At 45.0% G+C, this 26,497-nt stretch overlaps 2 protein-coding genes across 2 annotated transcripts; one reads left to right on the plus strand and one right to left on the minus strand.

Moving 5' to 3' along the window:
* Positions 1 to 2,061: 2,061 nt before the first annotated feature.
* On the minus strand, positions 2,062 to 3,057 carry LOC138765453 (oocyte zinc finger protein XlCOF6-like). Its single transcript, XM_069942493.1, has 3 exons — positions 2,756 to 3,057; positions 2,421 to 2,642; positions 2,062 to 2,374 (listed from the first exon to the last, which is right to left on the minus strand). The coding sequence occupies exons 1-3, from the start codon at positions 3,055 to 3,057 to the stop codon at positions 2,062 to 2,064; spliced, it is 837 nt and encodes a 278-aa protein (XP_069798594.1).
* A 14,675-nt stretch (positions 3,058 to 17,732) lies between these two features.
* Positions 17,733 to 22,710, plus strand: LOC138764546 (gastrula zinc finger protein XlCGF57.1-like). The gene has a single exon (XM_069940635.1). It carries the CDS (start codon positions 18,035 to 18,037, stop codon positions 19,085 to 19,087), a length of 1,053 nt encoding a protein of 350 aa, XP_069796736.1. The 5' UTR covers positions 17,733 to 18,034; the 3' UTR covers positions 19,088 to 22,710.
* The last annotated feature ends 3,787 nt before the right edge of the window (positions 22,711 to 26,497 follow it).

A 26,497-nucleotide genomic window follows, 5' to 3' on the forward strand; every position in this document is an offset into this window, starting at 1 on the left:
AAAAGATGATGGAAGATTCCCTTGTTTAAATGAGTCACTAAACATCCATTATTTCAATGCTGACCACATTTTCCCACGTTCCGAGAATAAACTAACTGCACACACCTACTTTCCCACCATCTAATAATAAACTGCATACATTTACGGAGTTAATAAATGAAGAAGTAACATAGGCAAATACTGTGCAAATTAATAAGATTAATACAATCTATTAAATGTTTAATATCAATGATAAACAAAATAAACTAAACAAGCCTAACGAAAATAAAAACCACATCATTATTAAACCAATTAACCCTTCAATTGACACAAGAAACAAATGGTCAGACTTTCCCCACTCGAAAAAAGACCCCCCTTCAAGATAGAACAAACTTCAGACACAGACTATTTATTCATATTAAACTTGCTGTTTGAACAGAATCAACCAAAACTTTGCAAGCTTCATCCACTGAATTTAAAAATTTCTTGTGGCCGTTTTCCAAGGTGATCCACAGACGAACTGGATACAACAAAGCAGGTCTAAATCTTTTCTTGAACAGCTTAGTCATCACCTCTCTGTAATCTTTCCATATCTCCACAACTTCATGGCATAAACCTTCCACAAGTCTAATTTGTTGACCCTGATCATTCAAATTTCTGATCGGACGAGTTTCACAAATAACACTATCCTTTTCTTGGTAATATTGAAAATGAAGAATTACTGAATGTTAACAATGTTCCGAGGTTGCCTTGGGAACCAGAGACCGACATGCTCTGTCAAGCTTGGACTTAGCAGCAAAATTCTCTCTTCCAAACCCTCCATGAGTAGATTTGAGAAGAAGTCAGTTAACTTCCTTTTTCAGTGTCTTCCTTCAGCCCAGGATCTGAGTATTGTAGAAGCGTCCACTTCTACTCTCTAAATCAACCACCTTCCAGGCCAACTTGGAGTTGAAGGCTGACATTACTTCACATCGTTTCTCATTTATCTATAGTCATTAACAGACTTCAAACACTGTTTCCAAATGCTCTTCAATTGCTGAAATTGCTTGTAAAACCTTCTCAAGCTTAGAATTAATCTCTCTTTGACCTTCTGCAGTTGTTTCCCGCGTTATCTCCCTTGATTGTATTTTCAACATGTCTGAGACAGACTCTGCAGTCAGAGGGGCCATATCTTCTTTACCATTTTTTGCTGCTTTAGCTCCTCTGGTGATCGTCATCTTCAAAAGCATTGACATTAAATATTGAAGAGGATGTTTTATCCTCTTTGGTTAAAGATTAAAGATGATTGAGTGAGAAATGTTTGGAAGTTGGCAGGAGCACCATATGACTGCCTCCGACCCCACATGCTCACCAGCTGGAAGTCTAAGTGAGTTTCAATATTCCACATTCTGCAAACTTTGTGTGTGAACTCGCTGGTGTTTCAGCAGATTGTGTTTCAGCCCTTCCCACACTTGGAGGAGGTGAACAGCCTCTTCCTGGTGTGGACCCACTGGTGAGTCAGCAGGTCGGAAGACTGGGCAATCCCCTTTCTGCACTTGGGGAAAAAGAATGGCCACTCCCCAGAGTGTACCTGCTGGTGGGTCAGCAGCTGAGAGGATTGGATGAAGCCCTTTCCACACTTGGGACAGATGAACGGCCATTCCCAGAGTGGACCTGCTGGTGAGCCAACAGCTCATACGACTGGATAAAGTCCTTCCTGCACTTGGGGCAGGTGAAAGGCCTCTCCCCGGTGTGGACCTGCTGGTATCTACTAAACTTGCTGGACTCACTGAACCTCTCATCGCATTCAAAGCAAACGAAGGCCATCTCCCCCATGTGTATCTGTCGGTGTGTTTCAAGGGTAGACAACCTGGTGAAGGCCTTCTCGCACTCATGGCAGGCAAATGGCTTTTCCCTGGTATCATCCCACTTGTGCTTCTACAGGTTGGAGATCTGGGTAAAACCCTCCATATCCTCAAGGCAGATGAATGGCCTCTCTGCAGTATGGAGCAGCTGGTGGGTCTGCAGGTGGGAAGAATGAGTGAAGGCCTTCTTGCACAGAAGAAGTGAAGGGCCTCTTTCCAGTGTGGACCCACTAATGGATCAGCAGGTTGGAGGACTGGGCAAATGCCTTTCCGCACTTGGGGCAGGTAAATGGCCTCTCCCCAGAGTGGATCTGCTGGTGGACCAGTAGGTATGAGGACTGGGTGATCCCCTTTTCACACTGGGGCAGTTGAATGGCCTCTCCCTGGTGTGGACACACTGGTGAGTCAGCAGGTGGGAGGATTGGGTGAAGCCTTTCCCACGCTCGGGACAAACAAACGGCCTGTCACTGCTGTGAATCTTCTGGTGAGTCCGCAGGCTGGAGATCTGGGTGAAGCTCTTGCTGCACTCGGGGTAGACAAATGGTCTCTCACTGGTGTGGGTGCAGGTGGGAGGACCGGGCAAACCCCTTTCTGCACTCGGAGCAAGTGAATGGCTTTTCCCTGGTGTGGGCCTGCCGGTGCAACCGCAGGTTGGAGGTATTGGTGAAGCCCTTGCTGCACTCAGGGCAGGTGAATGGCCTTTCCCCGGTTTGGGCCTGCTGGTACCTCAGCAGGCTGGAGGTATTGGTGAAGCCTTTGCCACACTTGGAGCAGGAGAAGGGCCTCTCGCTGGTGTGGCCCCAATGGTGTATTACAAGGCTGGACCGGTTGATGAAAGTCTTCTTGCACTCAGGGCAGGCAAATGGCTTTCCATAGTGTGTATCCACTGGTGCCTCTGCAGACTGGAGGTTTTGGTGAAGCCTTTGCTGTACTTGGGGGAGGTGAAGGGCCTCTTGCCTGTGTGGACCCACCAGTGTACATCAAGGTTGGACAATCTGGTGAAGGCCTTCTTGCACTCGGGGCAGGTGAACATTTTTTCCTCGGTGTGGACCCACTGGTGGTTCTGCAGGTTGGAGATCTGGGTGAACTCTTTGCTGCACTCAGGGGAGGTGAAGGGCCTCTCCCCGGTGTGGACCCGTCGGTGTGTTGCAAGACTGGACAACCTGGTGAAGGCCTTCTCGCACTCCGGGCAGATGAACAGCCTCTCCCTGGAGTGGACCTGCTGGTGTCTCATTAACTTAGTGGACCGTTTTTAAAGTTTTTCCCGCAGACAGAGCACTGAAACATGTTCTTCGCTGTGGGGACGAGAGGATGTGACCAGGGGATAAATCAATGCAGTCCTGCCCCGGGGCACACAGTACAGGCTCAGCCTGATGGAAGTTCCGGGAGAACGCGGGAAGAATGTTAAATCAAAACCCAAGCTGGGACCAGGGCTGGGACCTGGGGAGAAGCATCCTCGAGCTGGGCGTTGCAAGTGCAGGAACCACAAGAACCCTCCATTCCAGGACCTGCTGTTGCACTCTGTTCTTGGCACCGGGGACCCAGTTCTGAATCACCTTTGGTCCTCAACAAGCACTTGATAGGGAATAGCTGCCGCCTGTTGGGGAGACGCGCACTACACATGCATGTGAACGACTTAATGGGCTGCAGCATGGGTCATTGGTACGTCGAACGTGATGATGTTGACCCACACGATGTTCCTGTCCAGCCTTCCTTTCAGGCACAGAGCTCCATCACCTGTCTGGACTTGGTGAACATAAGCTTCCTCATTAAACTGAATTGAAACAATGTGAGTGAAGATCCGTCCTTGTTCTGAGTTCTCATCGAATGTGGAGTTAGGACTGTTGGAAAATTTCTCAATAGTGAGAGACAATATAAAATCTAAGGAGCAGAAATGTGTGTCCATTTGGGTGGAGATTAAGAATAGTAAAGGGGAAAAAAATCACTGGTGAGCGATGTCTATCACCCACCTGGGGCATGTAAGAATGGAACAGCAGTTGTCCTGAGGAACTTTAACTTCCATGTAGATTGGGAAAATCAAGTTGGTTGAGGTAGTCTGGTGGATGACTTCAAAGAATGCGTCAGTGATTCTTTCCTGAGCAGCAAGTTAAGGAACCAACAAGGAAGAATACTATTTAGATCTTGTATTGTGCAATGAGATTGGTGAAATTAACGATCTAGTAGTTTGGGACCCTCTTGGAAAAAGTGATCACAGTATGATTGAATTTCTCATATAGATGGGAGGTGCAATAGTTAGATCCAAAACTAATGTATTATGCATGAACAGGGGAGACTACAACACGATGAGGGAGAAATTGGTCAGTGTTTGGGAGGAATTGGGAGCACAGGCTAGTTGGCAGAACAGATGAAGAACAGTGGAGACTTTCAAAGAGTTTTTTCACAGTGCTCAACAATACATTCCTGTTAAAAATAAGGGCAGTAAGAAAGGGAAGAGACAGCCTTGGTTAACTAAGGAAATAAAGTACAAAATTAAAAGCTTGCGTACCTGTACAAGTAGCCAAGAGTAGTGGGAAACTGAAGGATTGGGAAAGCTTTGAAAGGCAACAAAGGACAAATAAATGAGAAATAATAAAGGGAAGAGGATTATGTAGGTAAATTAGCACAAAATATATAAACAGAATGCAAAAATTTTATAAATATATAAAATGGAAGAGGATGACTAGAGTCAACATCGGTTCCTTGGAAATTGATATTTAGTAATAAGGAAATAGCTGAGGCATTGAACAGATACTTTGTATCAGTGTTCACGGTGGAAGACACGTGCAGCATGGCAAAGAGTGGTGTTAGAGATGTGAGGATGGGAGAGAGGGGGTTCGGGGGAGAGGGCCGAGGGGTGGGGAGAGAGGGCCGAGGGGCGGGAGAGGCACTGACAGCTTACAGAAGGATCAGCGAGGCCGAGGCAGTTGGGTGTCAGGAGATAGATGATGGTCTTGAGACAGTTCATGGTCTGCCATTAATCAATAGCCTTAAGAATTTTCACATTTTCAGCCACGCTGAAAACTAAAGAAACATTTTATTTTTCAAAATATAAGAAATTGACGTCAATTATATTTACAAATAAATGTGCTTCTCAAAGCACATGAAGAGTGGCACAATCACAGAGGGTCCTTACCACACAGCTCTTTGTTTTATCGGGACTCCCAGTGGTTCTCAAACTTTTTTTCCCCTCACACATCACTTTATGTGATCCCTATGCTATCAGTGCTCTGTGATCAGTAAGGGATAGCTTAAGGTGGTATGTGAGTGGGAGGGAAGGTTGAGAATCTCTGCTCTAGACCCTATTGTTACTGAAATATTTTGCTTGAGAAAAATTGTTATTGACAATTTCCTTTGGAGTTCTGAAACCATGCATATAACGAGTGAATTAGGTACGATTAAAACAGTGGTTTTAAACTTTTTCTTTCCACTCACCTACCACCTTAAGCAATCCCTTACTAATCACAGAGCATCTATGGCATAGGGCAGGGGTGGCCAAACTTGCTTAATGTAAGAGCCACAAACGATAAAGCTCAGATGCTTGAGAGCCGCAGGACAAGATCAAAATTCACACATACGTTTGTATTGTTACATACACATTTTGTAACAAAAAAATTATAACAATTTTAAGAAATACATATTAAATGAAATAAGATTTATTCATGCATGCAGTTTTTAAACTGTTAATTTGTATTAGATTCAGTAATCACAAAGACACAAATATGTAAAAAAAGGTAAATCAAAAAAATGAGAGATATTTTAATCAGATTTCCACCTTACAAAATTTGTCTTATTGTAATCATTTTTTTAATGACTACAATACAATGCGATTAGAGACTATCCAGGCTATTAAAGACGTGAGATGGGCAGGCGAGGGGGGGGAGACTGGCAGCACGAGTCGGGCAGGCAAGGGGGGGGGGGGGAGACCGGCAGCGCGAGTCGGGCAGGTGAGGGGGGGAGACCGGCAGCGAGCCACATATTAAAGATCAAAGAGCCACATGTGGCTTGCGAGTCACGGTTTGACCATCCCTGGCATAGGGAAGACTTAAAATGGTAAGTGAGTGGAAAGAAAAAGGTTGAGAACCACTGATAGAGCTGGTTGGTCTATTCATGGCTAGAATTAGCTTTACAATAAGCTTTGTGGGTCTCTTAATCACCCATTGACATATCAGTTCCACTTGTCTGACACAGACAATAGCTTGATTGCCATCACAGAGCAAAAGACAAGTGTTATGTAAGAACTTCAGACTATCGCCCATACCTCGAAGTTCTTTTGTCAAATGGAGATTCTTTGTTGGGCTCCGAAGTTCACAACTGAGCAGGCGAGGTGAGGACAGTGGTGCCCAGGGCACATGCCCCTGGCTGACCCCCTACATATGCCTATGGGGAGAAGCCAGAGAGCGATTGTGGATGATTGCTTCTCAGACTGGAGGCCTGTGACTAGTGGGGTCTGTCTCAGGGATCAGTCCTGGATAATTGTTGTCATCTCTATCAGTGATCTGGGTGATGATGTGGGAAATTGGATTAGCATGTTTGGAGGTGACACAAAGATTAGAGATGTTGTGGAGAGCGACTGAGGTTTTCAAAACTTGCGGAGGAAATGGACCATAGACACTACAGCGCAGAAAGCATGCCTTTCCACCACTCTAGTCTGTGCTGACCATCATCTCCCTAGTCCCACTGGCCTGCTCTCATTCTGGAACAGCCCAGTGATCTCCAGGCCTGCAGGCCTCTCCCATCTGTGTTCCTATCCAATTTATTCTTAAAACACATGATTGAGCCCACATTCACGACATCAGATGGCAGTTCATTCCTCATTCCCACCACTCTCTGAGTGAAGAACCTCCTCCCATTGTTCCCCCTAAACCTTTCCCACTTCAGCTTAAAACTATGATCTCCCCCAATCCAAGTGGAAAAAGCCTTTTTGCATCCACTCTGTCTATATCTCTCAATCTTGTAAACCACTCAAATCTCCCCTCATTCTTCTTCGCTCCAAGGAATAAAGTCCTAACCTGTTTAATAGTTCTCTTTAACTCAACTCCTGAAGACCTGGCAACATCCGAGTCAACCTTCTCTGCACTTTTTCGATCTTATTGATATCTTTCCTGCCCAGAACTACATACAATACCAAATTTGGCCTCACCAAGTTAAACAACTTCAACATAACATCTCAACTCCTAGACTCAATATCTGGATTTGTAAAGGCTATGATACCAAAAGCTTTCTTTACAACCCTGTCCACCCGCGATGCCACCATCAGGGAATAATGCATCTGTCTTCCCAGATCTCTCTGCTCCTCCGCACTCCTCAGTGCCCTATCATTTACTGTCTATCACCTACCTTAGTTTGCCCTCCAAAATGTAAGACCTCACACCCATCTGCATTAAACCCATCTGCCATTTTTTGGCCCATTCTCCTAGCTGGTCCAGATCCTTCTGCAAGCTTTGAATATGTTTCAGGGGATGAACTATCGGGAACGAGCCATGTAAATCAGATCTCTGGCACAGAATCTGGTTCTGTGACTAAGAAGGGAAGGGGAGGGGCGAAAAGCGGCAGGCTGTAGTGATAGGAGATTCCATAGTTAGGAAGGGAGATGAGACGTTTTGTGGAGGAGATCGTGAATCCTGGATAGAATGTTGTCTCCCTGGTGCCAGGGTCCGGGATATCTCAGATCAAGTTCACGACATTCTGAGGTGGGAGGGTGATCGGTCAGATGTCGTGGTCCACGTAGGGACCAATGACATAGGGAGAAGTGTGAGGAGGTCCTGCAAGGAGAGTTCAGGGAGTTAGGTGCTAGGTTGAAGAAGAGGACCTCCAGGGTAGTGAGCTCAGGATTACTTCACGTTCCACGTGCTGGAGAGATTAGAAATAGGAGGATAAGGCAGTTTAACACATGGCTGGAGACATGGTGTATGAGTGAGGGCTTCAGGTTTCTAGATCACTGAGCTGTTCCAGGGATGGTGGGATCTGTACCGACAGGACGGATTGCATCTGAACTGGAAGGGGATTAATACCCTTGTGGGTAGGTTTGTTCGTCCCAATGAGGTTAAACTAGATTTTCAGGGGGAGGGGAACCAGAAGGTTAGAGCAGCTGGTGAGAAGGAGGAGGATAAAGGTCATGTGAGGACTGCATGTAGACAGAAATCATAGGTTTGTATGTGGTAGAAATGTTCTCAGGTGTGTTTATTTTAATGCAAGGAGTATTGTTAGAAAGGCTTAGGGCATGGATTGACACGTGGGATTATGATAGTGTTGCTATTAGTGAGATTTGGTTGCAGGATGGGCAGGCCTGGCATTTTAATGTTCTGGGTCCCGTTGCTTCAGACGTGATAGAGGAGGAGGAATGAAAGGGGGAGGAGTAGTATTGCTGGTCAGGGAAAAGATCTCAGTTGTGCCAAGTCAGGGACAGCCAGGAGGATTTGATTACAGAGGCCATATGGGTGGAGTTGATGACTACCCTGATAGGGTTGTATTATAGACCGCCCAATAGTCAGAGAGAATTAGAGGAGCAAATCTGTAGAGAGATAACAGACCGATGTAAGAAGCAGAACATTGTGATAGTGGGAGATTTTAGCTTGACAAATATTAACTGGGACTCCCATTCCGTAAAAGGGCTGGATGGCTTGGAGTTTGTGAAATGTGATCAGGAAAGTTTTCTAAATCAATATACATACAGGTACCAATGAGAGAGGATGCAGTATTTGATCTCATATTAGGGAACAAGACAGTCAGGTGACAGGTGTGTGTATGCAAACATTTTGGGTATAATGTCATGAGCTTCATGTTATTTATGGAGATGGACAAGTCTCGTCCTTTGGCTGTACTTAGTGAGGTGTCTGAGGAGGTTTGGTATGTCACCTAAAACCCTCGTCAACACCCACAGTTGTACCGTGGAGAGCATTCTGGTTGGTTGTAATATAAAGGCACCAACTCTCAGAACAATAATAAACTCTAGAGGGTTGTTAAGTCAGCCTGCTTCATGACAGGCACCAGGCTTCACTGCATCGAGGACATCTACACAAGGCAGTCTCTTAAAAAATCAGCCTCTCTCCTCAAATACCCCCCCCCCCCCCACCACCCAGGCCATGTCCTCTTCACTCTGCTACCATTGGGGAAAAGGTACAGGAACCTAAAGACGAGTACTCAATGACACAAGGACAGCTTCTTCCTCATTGCCATCAAATTCCTGAATAATCAATGAACCAATGTAATCAATGTAGCCTTACGTTTCATGCATTATTATTATTATTTTATTCTTTTGAGAATGCCATAAGATTATTATAATATGATGCTGCCGCAAAACACTGAATTTCATGACTTGTTCATGACAATAAATCTTGTTTCTCATGTTGGGATTCTAAACTGGAGGAAGTCAAATTTGTAGAAATGAGAAAGGGTCTAGGAAGAGTGGACTGGGATATGTTGTTTTATGGGAAGGGTGTGTTAGGTAGGTGGACGGCCTTAAGGGCAAAATTTTGAGAATGCAGAGTTTGCATGTTCCTGATAGGATTAAAGGCAAAGTTACCAGGCACAGAGAACCCTGGTTTTCAAGGGATATTGGCAATCTGGTTAAGGAGCAAGATGTATAGCAAGTAAAGGTAACAGGGAGCTAATGAGGTACTTGAAGAGGACAAGAAAAACAGGAAAATACTCAAGAAATCAGGAAGGTAAAAAGAAGACATGAGGTTGCTCTGGCAGATAATATAAAGGTGAACCTAAGGGGCTTTTATAAGTATATGAAAAGGATAGTTAGGGACAAAATTGGTCCCCGAGAGGATCAGAGTGGTCAACTATGTATGGAGCCTCATGCAATGGGGGAAGATCTTAAACAGTTTTTTTGCATCAGTATTAACTCAGAAAACTGGCATAGTGCATAAGGAAGGAAGGGAAACAAACAGAAGAGTCATGGAGCAGATGGAGATGAAGAGGAGGAGATGCTTGGTGCCTGTCAGTGAGTAAAGGTAGATAAATCACCTGGGCCAGATATGATATTCCCTTGGACCTTGACGGAGATGTGTAGAAATTTCAGGGCCCTGACTGATAGATTCAAAATGTCCTTGGCCACAGATGAGGTGCCAGAGGATTGGAGGGTAGATCATGTTATCCAGATGTTTAAAAACGTCTCCAAAAATAAACCAGGCCGGTGAGCCTGACATCAGTAGTCGGTAAATTATTGGAAGGAGTTCTGAGAGACAAGATATATAGGTATTTGGACAGTCGGGAGCTGATTAGGGAAAGTCAGCACAGCTTTGTGCGTGGTAGGTTGTGTTTTAACATTTGTAGTCATCAGGGAAACTTTAGGGACCAGCTGGAAAAATGGGCTGAAAAATGGCAGATGGATTTTATGCAGACAATTGTGAGGTGTTGCATTTTGAAATGACAAACCAAGTTAGGACAAGTATGGTAAATGGTAGGGCACTGAGGACTGTGGTAGAACATAGGGATCTGGGAATATCAATATTACTGGGATCTGAGAAACTGAGTTACAGGGGAAGGTTAAACAGGTTGGGACTATTCCCTGAAGCTTAGAAGAATGAGGGGAGATTTGATAGAGGTATAGAAAATTATGAAAGGTGTAAACAGAGTAAATGCAAGTATGCTTTTTCCACTGAGGGAGGTGAAATACAAACCAGAGGCCATGGGTTATAGGTGAAAAGGGAAATGCTTAGGGGGAACTTGTTCACACAGAGAGTAGTGGGAGTTCAAAACAAGCTGCCAGCTGAAGTGGATAATGTGGGTTTATTTTAATATTTTTTAAAAATTTGGACATGTGCATGTGCATGGATGGGAGTGGAATGGAGATTTCCCTCCATTTCCGGACTGGGTACAGGTCAGTGAAACTGGGCTGATTATAGTTTGGCAAAGACTAGATGGGCCAAATGCCCTAATTTTTGTGCTGCATGTTCTATCATTCTTTGGTTCTAATATATTTACGGAACCCTAATTTATAGGAATTTTATACATGGAATGCATAAAACTGCTCTGTATAACAACACATTTCATAACACACGCTGATGACAATAAACATGATACTGACAGACACTCACTGTTCACTGCCCACCAGGCAAGAAGAGAAGACACTAATGTTCAGTCAGGACCAGGTCAGTTCATGTACCCACATGGGAATGGCAGAGAGCAAGGACCAGCTTGTTTGATCAATCACCGCCTTCTCCATCTCCACATCAAACCACAAAGCTCAAGAGAAGCCGATTAGATCACCTCCCATCCTTCTCAACTCCAGCAAGTACAGACCGACCCCACTTCAGTTCAGGCCTTGACCTCAGGCTCCAATTTTCAGATGGAAAGAAAACACTGCAGATGCTGGAAACCCCAAATAAAGACAGAAACTGCTGGGAATCTTCAGTCACTCAGGCAGTGTCTGCGGAAAGAGAAGCTGGAGAAGAAATAGGAGCAAGAGTAGACCATCCGGCCCATCGAGCCTCCTCAGCCATTCAACAAAATCATGCTTGATCTGATGATTGGCTCATCTGCACCGACCTGCCTTTTTCCCATGTCCTTTAATTCCACTATTCCAGTCAAAGTCCAAAATCCAGACTTCTAGGAAACTCTTGGCTGAAATCCAGACCATTCAAGAATCCGGACTTCTCGAAAACACTCGGCTTTTGCGTTCATCCATGCTTAAGCACCACAGAAGCTCAGTGGCAACAAGTGTCCATGCAGAAATCGCGCAAATGGAAGTCAAAGTATTGATTCTTTTTGTACTTTCTATTTTATATGAAAACTGTTTCATTAATAAACTATTAAAATTTAACTGTATATTCTTCTTAAATTTGAGTTTTACAAATAATGCCCGAGAATCGGGAAAATCCAGCTTGACCCAATCCCTGAGCAGCCTGGATTTTAGGACTTTTACTATATGTAAGCATCAATCCAACCTTGTCTTAAATATTTTTACTGAGGTCACTTCCACTGCTTCAATGGGCAGAGAATTCCATAGATTAACCACACTCTGGTAAAACCAATTTTCCTCATCTTCATCTAAAATCTACTACCCTGAATGATGATGTCTCCTAGATTTAGTTTCCCCACCAATGGAAATAATTTACCCACCTCAATCTTATCTATGCCTTTCATAATTTTACATATTTCTGGAAGATCCCCTCTCATTTTTCTCAATCTCAGCAATCTCTCCTCGTAGGCCAACCCCCTCATCTCAAGAATCAACTGATGAACCATATCTGCAACACCAACAAAGCACATCCTTGTTCAAGTCAGGAGACCAGCACCTTGTTCAGTGGGAGCATAACCTCCCTATTCTTAATTCAACCCCTCTACCAATCAAGGCCAATATTTATCTTCTTGATCGCCTGCTGCATCTGCAAACCAACCTTTTGCAATTCATGCACAAGCACTCCCAAGTGTCATGCTGCATGGCATGGCAGCATGCTGCAATCATTTTCCATTTAAATAATAATCTGATTTTCTATTTTTCATTCCAAAGGGGATAACCTCATATTTACCAACATTGCATTTGCTTTTCTACTCAATTTCATGTAATCAGCAAAATTTGATGCATTACACACGAAATCGTTTATGGACACTATGAACAGTTCCAGGCCCAGTATTGACTTCTAACTTGCCTCTTACTCTCCTGTACATTCAACTTGCATCTCTTAATCTGTTTAACAGCTACACTTTACATCTGCAAGACTACTGTTTTGGGTCAACTCCCACCCCGACCAGACCAGCCGCAGCATATAATGTGATCTATGTGCTTCTCCACTTCAGGCCCACCTGCCCCCACACTGCACCATTTCTCTGCACAGAATCAACTTCACCATCTTTCATAATTCCTTGCTGCACCGTGACAAGTGGAATAAACCTCAGATCGGAAAACTTGAGATCTTTTAACTTGCTACTTAAGACTCAAATTTTTCTTTGAAGAACCTCATCTTGTTTATGTTGCCAATATTGTTGATATGAAAAACCCCACAGATCTGCCCCTATTGCACACATCCCCGTGGTCCATATATCTGAAGCCATCACACCTGCACCAGCTCCTTAGTCACATATTTGACTGGAAAGTTTTCCAATTTCTCCCCTCACTACATCACTAGTTCATGACATCCTGAGGTAACAACACTGCGTTTCTAACTTTGGATGCTGTAAACTCTACCTGCAAGATCTCATCTCTCTTCTTGCCAATGTCATCAGTACCACGATGAACCACCAACTCCGGCTGCTCCTTCTCCCGTCCAGGATACTGGACCCTGAACCTGCTGGGAAACATCCGTGACTCTGGCACCAAGGAGGCAACTCCCCAACCTGGATCCCCTCTCACACAAGTGCATGTCTATGCCCCAGACCCAAGAGTCCCCAGTCCCTGGGCACCAGGACTGAGCACCACCCGGCTTCACAGCAGTCCTGGTGGTGGGGCCAAGGACCCGGCTGATGCTGATGTTTCCCCTGAGAAGGGATCTCCCCCCAACAGGATGCCCCGGGAGTCCATGTGTGAGACAGGGACGGTGACAGGGGACTCCTGCCCCTCCCCCAGTGAGCCGGCCCACCCTATGGTGGGGACCCCATCCCTGCCCCTCCTGTGTGGGACCCTCTGTGCCTCATCCCCCCTCCCTGGGCTCTGACCCCTCACCTCTATCCCTGGCTGCCCCTGAGCCCAGGCCTCGGCCTCCTCCGTTGCTGAGGGAACGGCACACAGAGACGGTCGCGGGCCTTGTGACATTAGTGCGCACACACCTGGGTGGGATTGGGCAGCCGCAGCCAGGGAGTAGAGGTGTCAATCAGAGCCCTTTCCCCAGGGAAGTGAAATTTTCATTGGAAGCGGGAACAAGGGGAAATAAAGCAGCGAAGGGTGAGGGGGATAAATAAAGAAGGGAAGTGGGAGTGTGGGATAAAACCTGCCCAAAATGTGGAAAATAGATAGTCAGATTTCATGTTGAGGTTAAAATTGATAAGATCCTAAAACCTTATTTCTTCTAGTCCATTCCTTTAGCAAATGTTTTAATTCTGGCATATTATATTTCTGCAACAAATTCATATTCCATCGTAATATAAATTGATGGACCTCAACTTCAGATATACAAGCCATCTCCACTTTCACCAAACTTGGAGGTTGGTCCAAGTCCATCAATCTACTAATAAATTTCAACTGAGCTGTTTCATAATAATTTTGAAAATTAGATAACTGAAGTCCACCTAATGCATATTTCCATGTAAGTTTATACAATGGTAATTTACCTTTCCATAAGAATTCCCTCACAACTTTATTTAAATCCTGAAAAAATCTATTTGAAAAGGAACATGGTATCGATTGAAATAAATATTGGATTCAAGGTAAAATGTTAATCTTAATACAATTTACTTGACCAATTAAAGTTAATGGAAGGTCTTTCCATTTAATTAAATCTGCTTTAATCTTTTTTTAATAAAAGAACATAATTTAACATATAATGATTGATAATCAGCATTTACAGTTATTCCTAAATATTTAATTTTATCGGACCATTTCAATTTTATAATATTTTTATACTCTGAATAATCACCCTCTCCAACTGGCAAAATTTCACTCTTATCCCAATTAACTTTATATCTAGATAATTTTCCAAATTGTAATAAACATTCCTGCAAATGTAACAATGACTGTTTTGGATCCGTCAAGTATATCAAAACATCATTTGCAAATAGATTAATCTTATATTCTTCACCCATAACTCTCATCCCTCTTATCTTTTCATTCTGTCTTATTGTCTGAGCTAACGGTTCAATAGCCAATGCAAACAAGCTGGTTTCAATGGACACCCTTGCCAAGTCGAATGTGTCAATTTAAATGGTAAGGAAACTTGACCATTTGTCACCATCCTAGCAATTGGGTTTGTATATAAAGCTTTAACCCAACCAATAAAAAAGGACCAAATTTAAAATTTTCTAACACCTTAAATAAAAAATCCCATTCAACCCTATCAAAGGCTTTTTCCGCATCTTGTGCAACCACCATTGGGGTGGTTGGGCTGCTTCCGATATGCATTGACCAAAGTTATCAATCGAAGAATATTATCTGATACATTCCTATTCTTAATAAAACCTGTTTGATCAATATGTATCAACTTTGGTAAGTACTTGGCAAGACAGTATGCTAACACTTTTGCTATAATTTTATAATCTACGTTCAATAAAGAAATAGGTCTATATGAAGACACTTTCAATGGATCTCTATCTTTTTTCGGAATTACAATAATTAATGCACACGAACAAGATTCTGGAAGTACCTGTTCTTCAGTTATTTGTGGTAATACATCCCCAAACACAGAAGATAAGTCTTCATAAAAATTTTTTTTTAATTCCACAGAGAATACATTATCCCCCAGTGACTTTCCATTTGGCATCTCCTGTATAGCCTCCTGAATCTCAAAATCTGTAAATGGAGATTCCAGTTCCATAACCCTCCCCTAATACTGCTAACATTAATTTAGATAAATAAGATTCAATAGAACCATTATCCTGTTTCCCCTCAGAAGAATATCATTTTTAATAAAATGAATAAAACTGTTCATTAATTTCCTGAGGTTTATAGGTAACTATTGAATTATTTTTAACAGCATTAATAATCCACAAATCCTGTTCCGTCTTTAACTGCCATGTAACTACCTTATGTGCCCTCTCGCCCAACTCATAATAGCGCTGTTTAGATTGATTAAACACTCAAATAGATAAATTTGCAATGTGCTATAACGTAATTTCAAATTAGCCAAAACCACTTTTTTTTAATCTTCTGTCACATCTTTCTGAAATTTTAACCCCATTATATTCCTTTTTTCAATGTTTAATAGTCATTTAAAGAGTTGGGATTCTAAGGGTATAAAGATATTGCAGGATTGTTTTGAGGAAGGACAACTTCTTTCTTTTAATCAATTCAGGAAATGATTTGATATTTCTGAAAATTCTTTGTTTGTTTATTACCGACTTAGAACTTTGGTAAAGAGATGATTGTACCTGTAATGACCTGAAATTATTGGAAGTCTAAGCTTAAATGGGAAAATGATTTAACCTTTATTTTTCTGGAAGATAATTGGGCGGATATGTGTTATGATATATATATATATATATATATATATATATATATGTGTAACTAAATTGGCGAATGTACGATATGGAGTGGTTAATTATAATTTTTTACATCAGTTATATTTAACTCCTAAGAAATTGAAAAAATATGGTTTTAGTAATTCGGATTCTTGTTTTAGATGTGGTTTATGTACTGGAACATTTTTACATGCTGTTTGGTCTTGTGTTAAAATACAATCATTTTGGGAAGAAATTAGGTTAGTTTTGGAAAAATTATACAATATTAAGTTACCATTAGGCCCATCTATTTTTCTAATGGGCTACATAGTTCCTGTAAGGGGATTAGGGTTGGATAAGTTTCAAATTGCATTTGTACAATTAGTGTTGTCTGTGGCATGAAAATGTGTAGCTAGTACATGGAAAGACAATATAGAGATTAGTATAATATGTTGGCATAATGAATTGAAAGCTTGTATTATTATGGAAAAAATTACATATAATTTGCATGATAATTATTCTTTTTTTGTTAATAAGTGGCTATCTTATTTGCAATATGTGCATTTGGATGTACTTTATTAAATACTTTTAGTTTTTTTGTTTATATTTTTGGCTCTCCTTAAGAGAGCTGGCTTATGGGGTGGGAGGGTGGGGGTTTGTGTGTTTTAAATATATACATATATCTTCTTTCTTTGGCTTGGCTTTGCAGATGAAGATTTATGGAGGGGTAATGTCCACGTCAGCTGCAGGCTCATTTGTGGCTGACAAGTCCGATGCGGGACAGGCAGACACGGTTGCACCGGTTGCAAGGGAAACTTGGTTGGTTGGGGTTGGGTTTTTCCTCCTTTGTCTTTTGTCAGTGAGGTGGGCTCTGCGGTCTTCTTCAAAGGAGGTTGCTGCCCGCCGAACTGTGAGGCGCCAAGATGCACGGTTTGAGGCGATATCAGCCCACTGGCGATGGTCAATGTGGCAGGCACCAAGAGCTTTCTTTAGGCAGTCCTTGTACCTCTTCTTTGGTGCACCTCTGTCTCAGTGGCCAGTGGAGAGCTCTCCATATAACATAATCTTGGGAAGGCGATGGTCCTCGTGACCTACCCAGCGCAGTTGGATCTTCAGCAGCGTGGATACAATGCTGTCGGCCTCTGCCATCTCGAGTACTTCGATGTTGGAGATGAAGTCGCTCCAATGAATGTTGTTATACAAAATTGTTCTTATTGGATGGTATACTGATTTTTCTTAATGGTCTTTTAAATAAATAAAAGTTTTTTTTTAAAAAAAGAGTTAATGTTGAGGGTTTTCACAGAAAACGGTGCCGAAAATGAGCGGTGAAGTTGAGCTCAGTGAGTGTCGGGCGGGCGGGCTCTGGGCTCAGTGATGGACAATAAGGAGAGAGCAGATTGAGAAAGAGGGTTTAGCATCATCCTGCTCAAACGTTGGTTCGGACACAGCTGGAGATGTTGGCGATGGAATCCGATTTCCGCGCTCCCTCCCTCCCTCCCTCCCTCCATCATGTTCCCGCGGCTTCAGTGGACGAGGCTCCCTTTCAAACGGACCCGCGTCTCCTCTCCCCGATCCGGTTGAGCTCCCTGTCGCCCCACCTTCCGCACAGCGACAGCAGCGCCCGGGCCAGAGGGGAGCATTAATCTCCAGTGTGGAAGCAATAAATGGGAACCTTTCCAACAGCCCTAACTCCACATTGGATGAGAACTCAGATCAATGACGGATCTTCACTCACATGGTTCCAATTCTGTTCAATGAAGAAGCTCATGTTCACCAAATCCAGGCAGATGACGGAGCTCCGTCTCTTTAAGGAAGGCGGGACAAGGACGTCCACCGAGTGACGTCTTCGCGCTGGACGGCAGGATGACGCAGCGATGACGCCCATGAGGTCCCTGGCAGGCATGCGCAATTCGTTTCTTTCCGGTTTCGGCGCTTGTCGGGGACCGAAAGCGATTCATCGCCGGGAGCAGAGCGCAGCAGCGGGTCCCGGAACGGGGGCTCCAGTGGTTCCGGAGTTTGCAACGCCTGGTTAGAGGTCTATTCTCCCCCGGTCCCGGCCCTAGTCCCAGCCTCGGTGTTGATTGAACCCGCGGCCCAGCTCTCCGGGACCCTCCATCGGGCTTCACCCAGAGATCCAACCTCATTGGATCCAACCACATCCTCTGGTCACCACAGCGATGAACCCGTTTCAGTGCTCCGACTGCGGGAAGAACTTTAAATGGTTGAGTGAGTTAACGAGACACCAGCGGGTCCACACCGGGGAGAGACCCTTCAACTGCCCCGATTGTGGGAAGGCGTTTGCCCAGAGCACCAACTTGCGGACCCACCTGCGGGTCCACACCGGGGAAAAGCCCTTCATCTGCCCTGAGTGCAAGAAGGGCTTCACCCAGAGATCCAACCTTGAGGTACACCAGCTGGTCCATACTGGGGAGAGACCCTTCACCTGCCCTGAGTGCAAGAAAGCCTACACCAGTTTGTCTAGTCTTGAGAGACACCTGCGGGTCCACACAGGGGAAAGGCCCTTCACCTGCCCTGATTGTGGGAAGGGATTTGCCCACTTCACCGTCCTTCGCACCCACCAGCGGGTCCACACCGGGGAGAGACCCTTCACCTGCCCCGATTGTGGGAAGGGGTTTGCCCAGAGCACCAACTTGCGGACCCACCAGCGGGTCCACACCGGTGAAAAGCCATATGCCTGCTCTGAGTGCAACAAGGCCTTCACCCAGAGATTCAACCTTGAGGTGCACCAGCGGGTCCACATTAGGGAGAGGCCCTTCACCTGCTCCGAGTGCAAGAAGGCCTTCACCCAGAGATGCCACCTTGAGGTACACCGGCGGGTCCATACTGGCGAGAAGCCATTCACCTGCCCCAAGTGTGGGAAAGGCTTCACTGAAACTTCCAGCCTGAAAAGCCACCAGCGGGTCCACACCGGGGAAAAACCGTTCACCTGCTCCAAGTGTGACAAGGAGTTTGCCTGGATCAGCAACCTCCGGTCGCACCAGCGGGTCCACACCAGGGAAAAGCCATTTGTTTGCCCTGAATGCGGCAAGAGCTTTGCCCAGATCTCTAGCCTGCGGACCTGCCAGAATATTCACAGCAGTGAGAGGCCGTTTGTCTGCCCCAAGTGCGGCAAGGACTTCAACCAGATCTCCAACCTGCGGAACCACCAGAAGATTCACAGCGACAGGCCGAGTGCAGAAAGGGCTTCATCCACTCATCCCATTTGCTGACCCACCAGCGTTTCCATTACCAGGGATAGGCCATTCGTCTTCCCCCCCAGTGTGGAAAGGGGTTTGCCTGGTCCTCCCACCTGCTGGACCTCCATTTCAGTGTGGAAAGGAATTCGCCAAGCCCTCTAACCTGCTGATCCTCCAGACGATCCACACTGGGGAGAGGCCATTCATCTGTCCTGAGCGCGGGATGTGCTTCACCCAGACCTCCAATCTGCAGACATAACAGTGGGGCAACACCGGGGAAAAGCCATTCGCCTGCCTTCACCAACACTTCCAGCCTTGAGATACACCAACGGATCCACAACAGGCAGAGGCCCCTAACCTTCCCCAAATGCAGCAAGGGCTTCAACGAGCAATCAAACTTGCTGACCCACTAGAAAATTCACAGCAGAGACTGACCATTCACCTGCCCTGAGAGCAGGAAGGGCTTCATCCAATCCTCGCACCTGCTGAACCACCATCGGGTACAGTCCAAGGAGAGGCCATTCATTTGCAAGGGTACAGAAAGGGGTTTGTCCAGTCCTCCAACCTGCTCATCCACCAGTGGGCCCACACCAATGAGAGGCCATTCACCTGCTCCAACTGTGGGAAGGGATTCACCCAGTCCTCCCAGGTGCTCAGACACCACCAGATCCACGCCAGGGGGAGGCCGTTCATCATCTTCGAGTGCAGGAAGAAGTTCATCCAGTTGAACAGCCTGGTGAAACATCAGCGAGTTCACACAGATAGTTTCCAGGGTGTGGAATATCAAAACATCACTCATTCAGACACCAGGAGGGATTGGAGTCTTGTGGTTATTGAAGCAACAAATCAAAACAGGTCTTGGTTTTTTGTTAATTTGCAATTTGTTTTCAGATTCAAGTTTATTGTCGCACATACAAAAGTGCAGTAGGGAAATTTGTTATGGAGCAGTCCAGCTGGACATCCTGTACATAGTCCAGCAAATAAATCACAGTGCAGAAGTGCAGAGTTCCAGGAACCAATCAGTTGGTACAAGGCAAAAGCAGCATTATTTTACATGTGAGGATCATTCAAGAGTCGGATAACACTGGGAAGTAACTGTCCTTGAATCTGGTGGGGTGTGATCTCACATTGGGGAATCTTCTCCATGGGGAGGAGGGTAGAGGGAGTGTGTCTGGGGAGGGGTGAGTCTTTTAATATGTTGGTTGCTTTTCCAAGGCAGTGGGAAGTGGAGGTGGAATGGATTCTCTCTGTCAATGTTAGTGACTGATTAAATATTTTAAAACATTAACAATGCAGCATGGTTGAAGGGTCTGCAGCCCATGAAGCCAGTTTCGCCCAATTAACCTACAAATCATGGGGGGAATGTACAGACTCCTTGCAGACAGGACTCGATTTGAACCTGGGTCATTGGTGCTGTAATAATGTTTCATTACCATGCCACCCAATTACAGGAAATGAATTTTATTTCCTGGATCTAAACCAAATAAAGCAGCTGTGTTTGAAAACTGTGTCTCATCCCCTTGTATCTCTGTCATACACTCAATGTAGAGAACAAAGACAAGGTTATTCAGTCCATCTGGGGCTACACTGGAATAATCCTGATATTTCCCCCCACCCCCATCAGTGTTTCTGCTCCACACCAGTCCCCACCCTCCTCACACTGCTGGGATTCTCTCTGTGTTCACTGAGCATCCACTTCTAGACAGCTGCGCTGTTCACCTCAAGGTCAGAAACAGGAGCAGAAGTCGGCCACCCAGCCCCTTGAGCCTGCTCTGCCAGTCAATAAGATCATGGGTGTTCTGACCATGGACTAAACTCCACTTACCCATCTGTTCTGTACAAGCCTTAATTCCCCAATCCATTAAAAATCCATCCGTGTCTTAAACATTTTCAACAAGGCAATCTCCACTGCTCAACTTCAGGAGGAAGTCAGGAGAACACAATCCAGTCCTCGTCGAGGGCTCAGTCGTGGAGAGGGTCAGGAACTTCAAATTCCTGGGTGTCACCATTTCTGAGGATCTGTCCTGGAGCCTTCTTCATCATGAAGAAGACTCGCCAGTGGCGATACTTTTGTAAGGTGTTTGAAGAGATTCAGTTTGTCACTGAAGAGTATCAAACATTTCTACAGGTGAACTGTGGAGAACGTTCTGGCTGGTTTATCACTGGTACAGAGATGCCAACGCTCAGGACAAGAAAAAAATCCAGAGGGTTGCTCTTTTTAAATATTTGTATTAATTTTAATCGAGAGTTTATAATAATGAGATACAATGAGATGATGTGAATAGTTCCACATAATTAATAAAATAATCATCACATCAAAACCAAACATCAATTGTAAACATTCATAATTCACAATCCAGATCATTTTTTTTTAAAAAGAGAAACTAATAAAAAAAGGAAAAAGAAAGGAAAAAAGTATGAAAACAAACCAAACCGAGAAAACTGTCCCCTCCCTAATCATGTTGCCATGTGCTACATATGATAAGTGTTAAAAGAAAAATGAAGGGAAAAATGTATAAAAAAAACATGAAAAGACACAGGTCAGGCAATTCAGGGACATTGGAATGAAATTATAAAGTCAGAAAGTGAGTTGTCATAAATGGTGATTCTGCACAATGCAAGAGAATCATTGAGTTCAGTTGCCAGATGCTGGAATAAAATATTTGGGTATTCATGTGGAACCAGTGTTTAAAAATGTATTTAAATTATTCACTTATTAAAGAAAATAAGAGATTTGGAAAGATAGAATATGTCACCTATCACTTTAATAGGTGGAGTAAATTGTGTTAAGATGACTATTTTTCCTCGAATATTTTATCTTTTTCAATTGAATCCAATTGCAAATCCTCAAAAATTTGTTCAGGAATTAAATGCTTGTGTGAGGAAATTTTTTATGAAACGGAAAACTGGCCCCAGTGCAGCGTTTGCAATATGCGAGTGTGGGGAAGAACGACACACACACCAAATCCTTGAAATCGAGACTGGTTTATTGTTCTGGCCTGTAATGGAGGATTTAAACCATGTTTTTTGCTCCTGCAAGGCTGAGAATCAGTAACCTGCTTGAGACTCAGCAGACATAAGCTAAATTCCACCATGGGGCCCAGAGATGCAGTTATCTGACAAAAAGACATCTGGTACATCTGGGAACGTTTAATCTTCCTGCTCGTTAGCTGGTTGCTGTTTGAGATTGATGGGATTTGGTTGGTCGCAGACTGTCAAGTGAGTCCTCGCAGCTAAGTAGATCATTCTATTCGAAGTGATAAGCTAGAAAGTTTTGTCTTTAAGCTAAATAAATCATTGTATTCAAAGTGATAAGCTAGAAAATTTTGGTATTTGATAGAAGCCTAGGCTGCTCGGTTATTTTTTTTTGTGCGCTGGGAATAGGTGCTTGGGTAAGTAGTTTTTGGGTAATATAAGCCATGGTCCCACTGCTGAAGTTTGAGACTCCCTGAGGGGTGGCAACATCTCTCATCAAAAAGAACTTCTAGATTCCAACCAACGTCCCGGTCAGGGGAGGTGGAGAAGCTGCTACTGGCGCCCCAGCAACCTACTACAAGTGTGTGGTCGTTGCCTCGCTTCAGCAGTTGGGAAGGGCTTGCATATTGTAGTTTGAAATCAGCTTTAGATTTTGTAATAAAGATTTGTATAAACTGAAATGCTCTTGGCGTGTGTGTCTGTTTTCTTTCGGTAGCTCAAACACTGACCAATCTAAAACGAACAAAGTGAGAGGGACAAGTTTACCCAAGACAATTGGCGTAGTTGGCAGGATTGGTCTCAAGATGTTTCGCCGAAAGAAAGAGGTGAGCCCTGAGCAGTTCTTGATTCCGGGATGCACATCCAAAGATGATGGGTTTGGCATGTTGACCAATACCCTGTCTTTGTTGGGATCACCCATTAGTTGGCATGAGAAGTTAGATCCATCAAGTACGCCTCTGGGAGAGCGGGTTGCCACTCTCCTTCGCGAAAGTAAATTTCCTGTTAAAAAGGGGGTGCTGACAGACGGTTTTTGGCTGCTGTCCACAGCCTTAACGCCGCGCCGTTCAATGTGAAGCAGGATTAGTTCAGTGAGAAGTAAAATCCCAGAGAGTAACGAGAGGAGGAGCGAGAAGCCATGCGACAATGCTGTTCCATGATGAGCGAGATTGTTCGCACCAGTCAGGACCGAGCCAAAGAATGGGAGGATAAGCAAGTCCAAACAATCTGCTGTAATAAACTCCGGCAGCAGCTCTGTGCAGATAAGGAAAAGCAAGGGGTAGAACCCGATCCACATTGTATTCGTGCCATGATAAGGAATGGCGACGATCCTGATGTAATTGATGATTGGGACGGGAATATCTGGAATGATGACAATGGTAATAATGCAGATACTCCTCGGCATGTGCCTGACGTACTACCCTTTTCACCCATTGTTCACGCCCGCCCCGTAAGGCAGCGGACTTTCCAAACACACAGATGGAGAGAGGTGTGATGTAATGGCAGAGATTGAAGGGATAGATTCACCTTCCTCCCAAGTAGACTCAGGGGAAGGTACCCGAACCCCTGCTTATTCTCAATGGCCCCCCTCTACAGAATGGCCTCGGCCTGCTCCTGACCACTGGATAGAGGGCCTTCTTGTGGGCCAAAGTGGGAACAAGGGTCGGGAGCAGTCAACGATGCGTGAAAGAGCTGGCCGCCATTGGAGATCGATTTAGGCAAAAGACGGGAGAAACTCTGGCGGCCTGGCTCCTGCATGTTTGAGAACAAGGAGGGGTTAATGTATATTTAACCCCTGAGGAATTGTTGGGATTAGGAACATTGACTACTGATATCTGGGTTACTGCTGAGCTACGTGGTAGAAGGAGAGGGTTGGATTACTTACTTGCCACTCTAGGGGATGCCCTGTTACGAGTATACCCGTCACCAGTAGTTAGGGATTTACATTTGCAGAACAATTGGAGAACCCCAGAGGAGGGTATAGCAGTAATTCGTCAGCAGGCCCTGGCCTCTGCCTTGTATGCAGGGCGTTTGAGGCTGTGGGTACATGGGGGGAGCCCTGACGAAGAGACTTCACTGCCGGAATGCATAGCTGATTGATTCGTTCCGCCCAACCCACTGTACGGGGACTGATGCTGTCCGTAACTAATCTGCTAATTGGGCACCCTGTGTCTGAGGCGGTGCACGCCTTATCTGGGTTTCGAGAATTAGAGTTGGGAGGTAAAATCCACTCACATACAATCCAGGTTAAATCAGACAAGCAGGATGAAAAGAGAGGGACTGCTCCTAATAACGGACCAACAAGAAAGGACCATTTTCTAAGTTAAAGTTAGGCGATATTGATGGGAAACCTACCATGGTCCTTTATGCCCTTTATAAGAGGAAGACAGGGGAACATCATCCCCACCTGTTGAGTCCTCCTGCCCCAGCTGTGACTTCTGCTCCCACTGCTGCTCCAATCAAGCCAGCTTCTCTTGCTCCAGTTACCCGTGATGAGATACAACAATTGGTTAAAAAGGCTCTTATGCCTACTAAGGCATGAGGGTGCGGGCGGGTTTCCCGTGTCTACTCCATCGAGATACGGCGGATACACATGGACCCGCGGCCCTAAATAATGTTAACAATCCTTTGGGGTGGGGGTAATGACCGCCAATATTTGGCCTTGGTCGATACCGGTGTGGAGCACTCGGTAATTCCTGGTAATCCCGACCTCTGGACTGGACCAACATTTTGAATAGAGGGGATGGGAGGAGCAATCACCCTGGCGAAGGAAATAAAAGTCCGCGCCACGGTGGGTGATGGCCCTTCCCCTATATGGTTACATGCCCTGGTGGCTGCCACTGATGAGTGTATCCTGGGTATTAATATGTTGCCCGGTACGGCCCTTAATACTAGCCAAGGGGGATTTGCATTTAGAATTCGGACTATTACAAAAAGACTAGTGGTGGGTCAAGTTAAGTGGGATCCTGTGATAGTGCCTTCCCCCCCTCCCCCCGACACCCCAAAACCAGTATGCAATCCACAATATCGCCTCCCTGGAGGGCAGGAAGAGATTACTGCCACCATCGATGCTTTGCAAGAAGAAGGGGTAGTGTGGCCCGCAACTTCACCCTTTAATAGCCCTGTTTGGACAGTCCAGAAGCCGGATAGCTCTCGGAAAATGACAGTTGATTATCGTTTTTTGAACAAACATGCCCCACCACTTGCTTTGGCAGTTCCAAACATTGTTACCCTTATTGAAAACATTGCTACTGGGAACTCGGGAACATGGTATGTTGTCATTGATCGCACTAATGCCTTCTTCAGTATTCTTATAGCTGAGGTCTCACAGGATCAGTTCGCCTTTACCTGGAAGGGGCGCCAGTATACCTTCACCCACCTCCCTCAGGACTATGTACACTCTCCCACTATTTGCCACAGCCTAATTGCCTGTGATTTGGAGGCGGTGCCAGTATCGCCTTTTCTCTCTATTCACCATTATATTGATGATGTGATGATCCAAGGGGCCACGGAAGAGATGGTACAGGAAGGTATGGAGAGTGTCCAAGATACCCTGATGCAAAGAGGGTGGGCCATTAACCCCACCAAGGTACAGGGCCCGTCCCAGATGGTTATTTTCCTTGGAATTCAGTGGCATGCTGGAGAACAGGTGGTTCCCGATAAAGTTCGCAATACGATCACAGTCTTGGCCACTCCTACTGGTAAAAAAGAGACCCAGCGTTTCCTGGGGTTATTGGGATACTGGCGATGCCATATTCCACACTTGGCATTGCTTTTACGTCCTCTTTACGAGATTACCCGAAAGAAAGCAGACTTTTTATGGGGTAACGATCAGGAAAGGGCGTTCCAGTCCGCCAAGCAGGCTATTCTTCAGGCCCTGCCTATTGCTCCCCGCATCCCAGATACCCCCTATGAACTATAGGTCTCCGTTACTGATGATGTGGCCTCTGGCATTAACAAAAGGGCCGCCGAGACCTGCTAGGATTCTGGTCACGAACCATGCCCGAGTGTGCCTTTTGAACAACAGTTACTGGCTTATTATTGGGCCCTGCTGGAGACAGAAAGAATGACAGGCGATGCAGATGTCCAGTTGCAACCTGCACTTCCAATAATGAACTGGGTCCTGCCTAATGATGGTAATCTAAAGATTGGGTGGGCTCAACAGTCTTCTATTGTTAAATAGAAGTGGTGCGAGCGACCAGAGGACCTGAAGGGGTGGGCTGCATAGACGAACAGGTTGCTGATCTTCCATCTCGTCATGAGGACATTGAACCCACCTTGCCCCCTCCTCTACCCCCCTTCACCAGTTCAGTGGGGTAAACCATATGATTCACTCACTCCAGCAGAACAAGAGGACGCCTGGTTTACTGATGGTAGCAGCTGGTGGGTGCAAGGAAAGCAAAAGTGGAAGGCGGTGGCTTACCATCCCAGGTCGGGAACTCACTATCAGAGGAGGGGGATGGTGGCTCC

The sequence above is a fragment of the Narcine bancroftii genome, chromosome 5, assembly GCF_036971445.1.
Source record: "Narcine bancroftii isolate sNarBan1 chromosome 5, sNarBan1.hap1, whole genome shotgun sequence".
Taxonomy (NCBI): Eukaryota; Metazoa; Chordata; class Chondrichthyes; order Torpediniformes; family Narcinidae; genus Narcine; species Narcine bancroftii.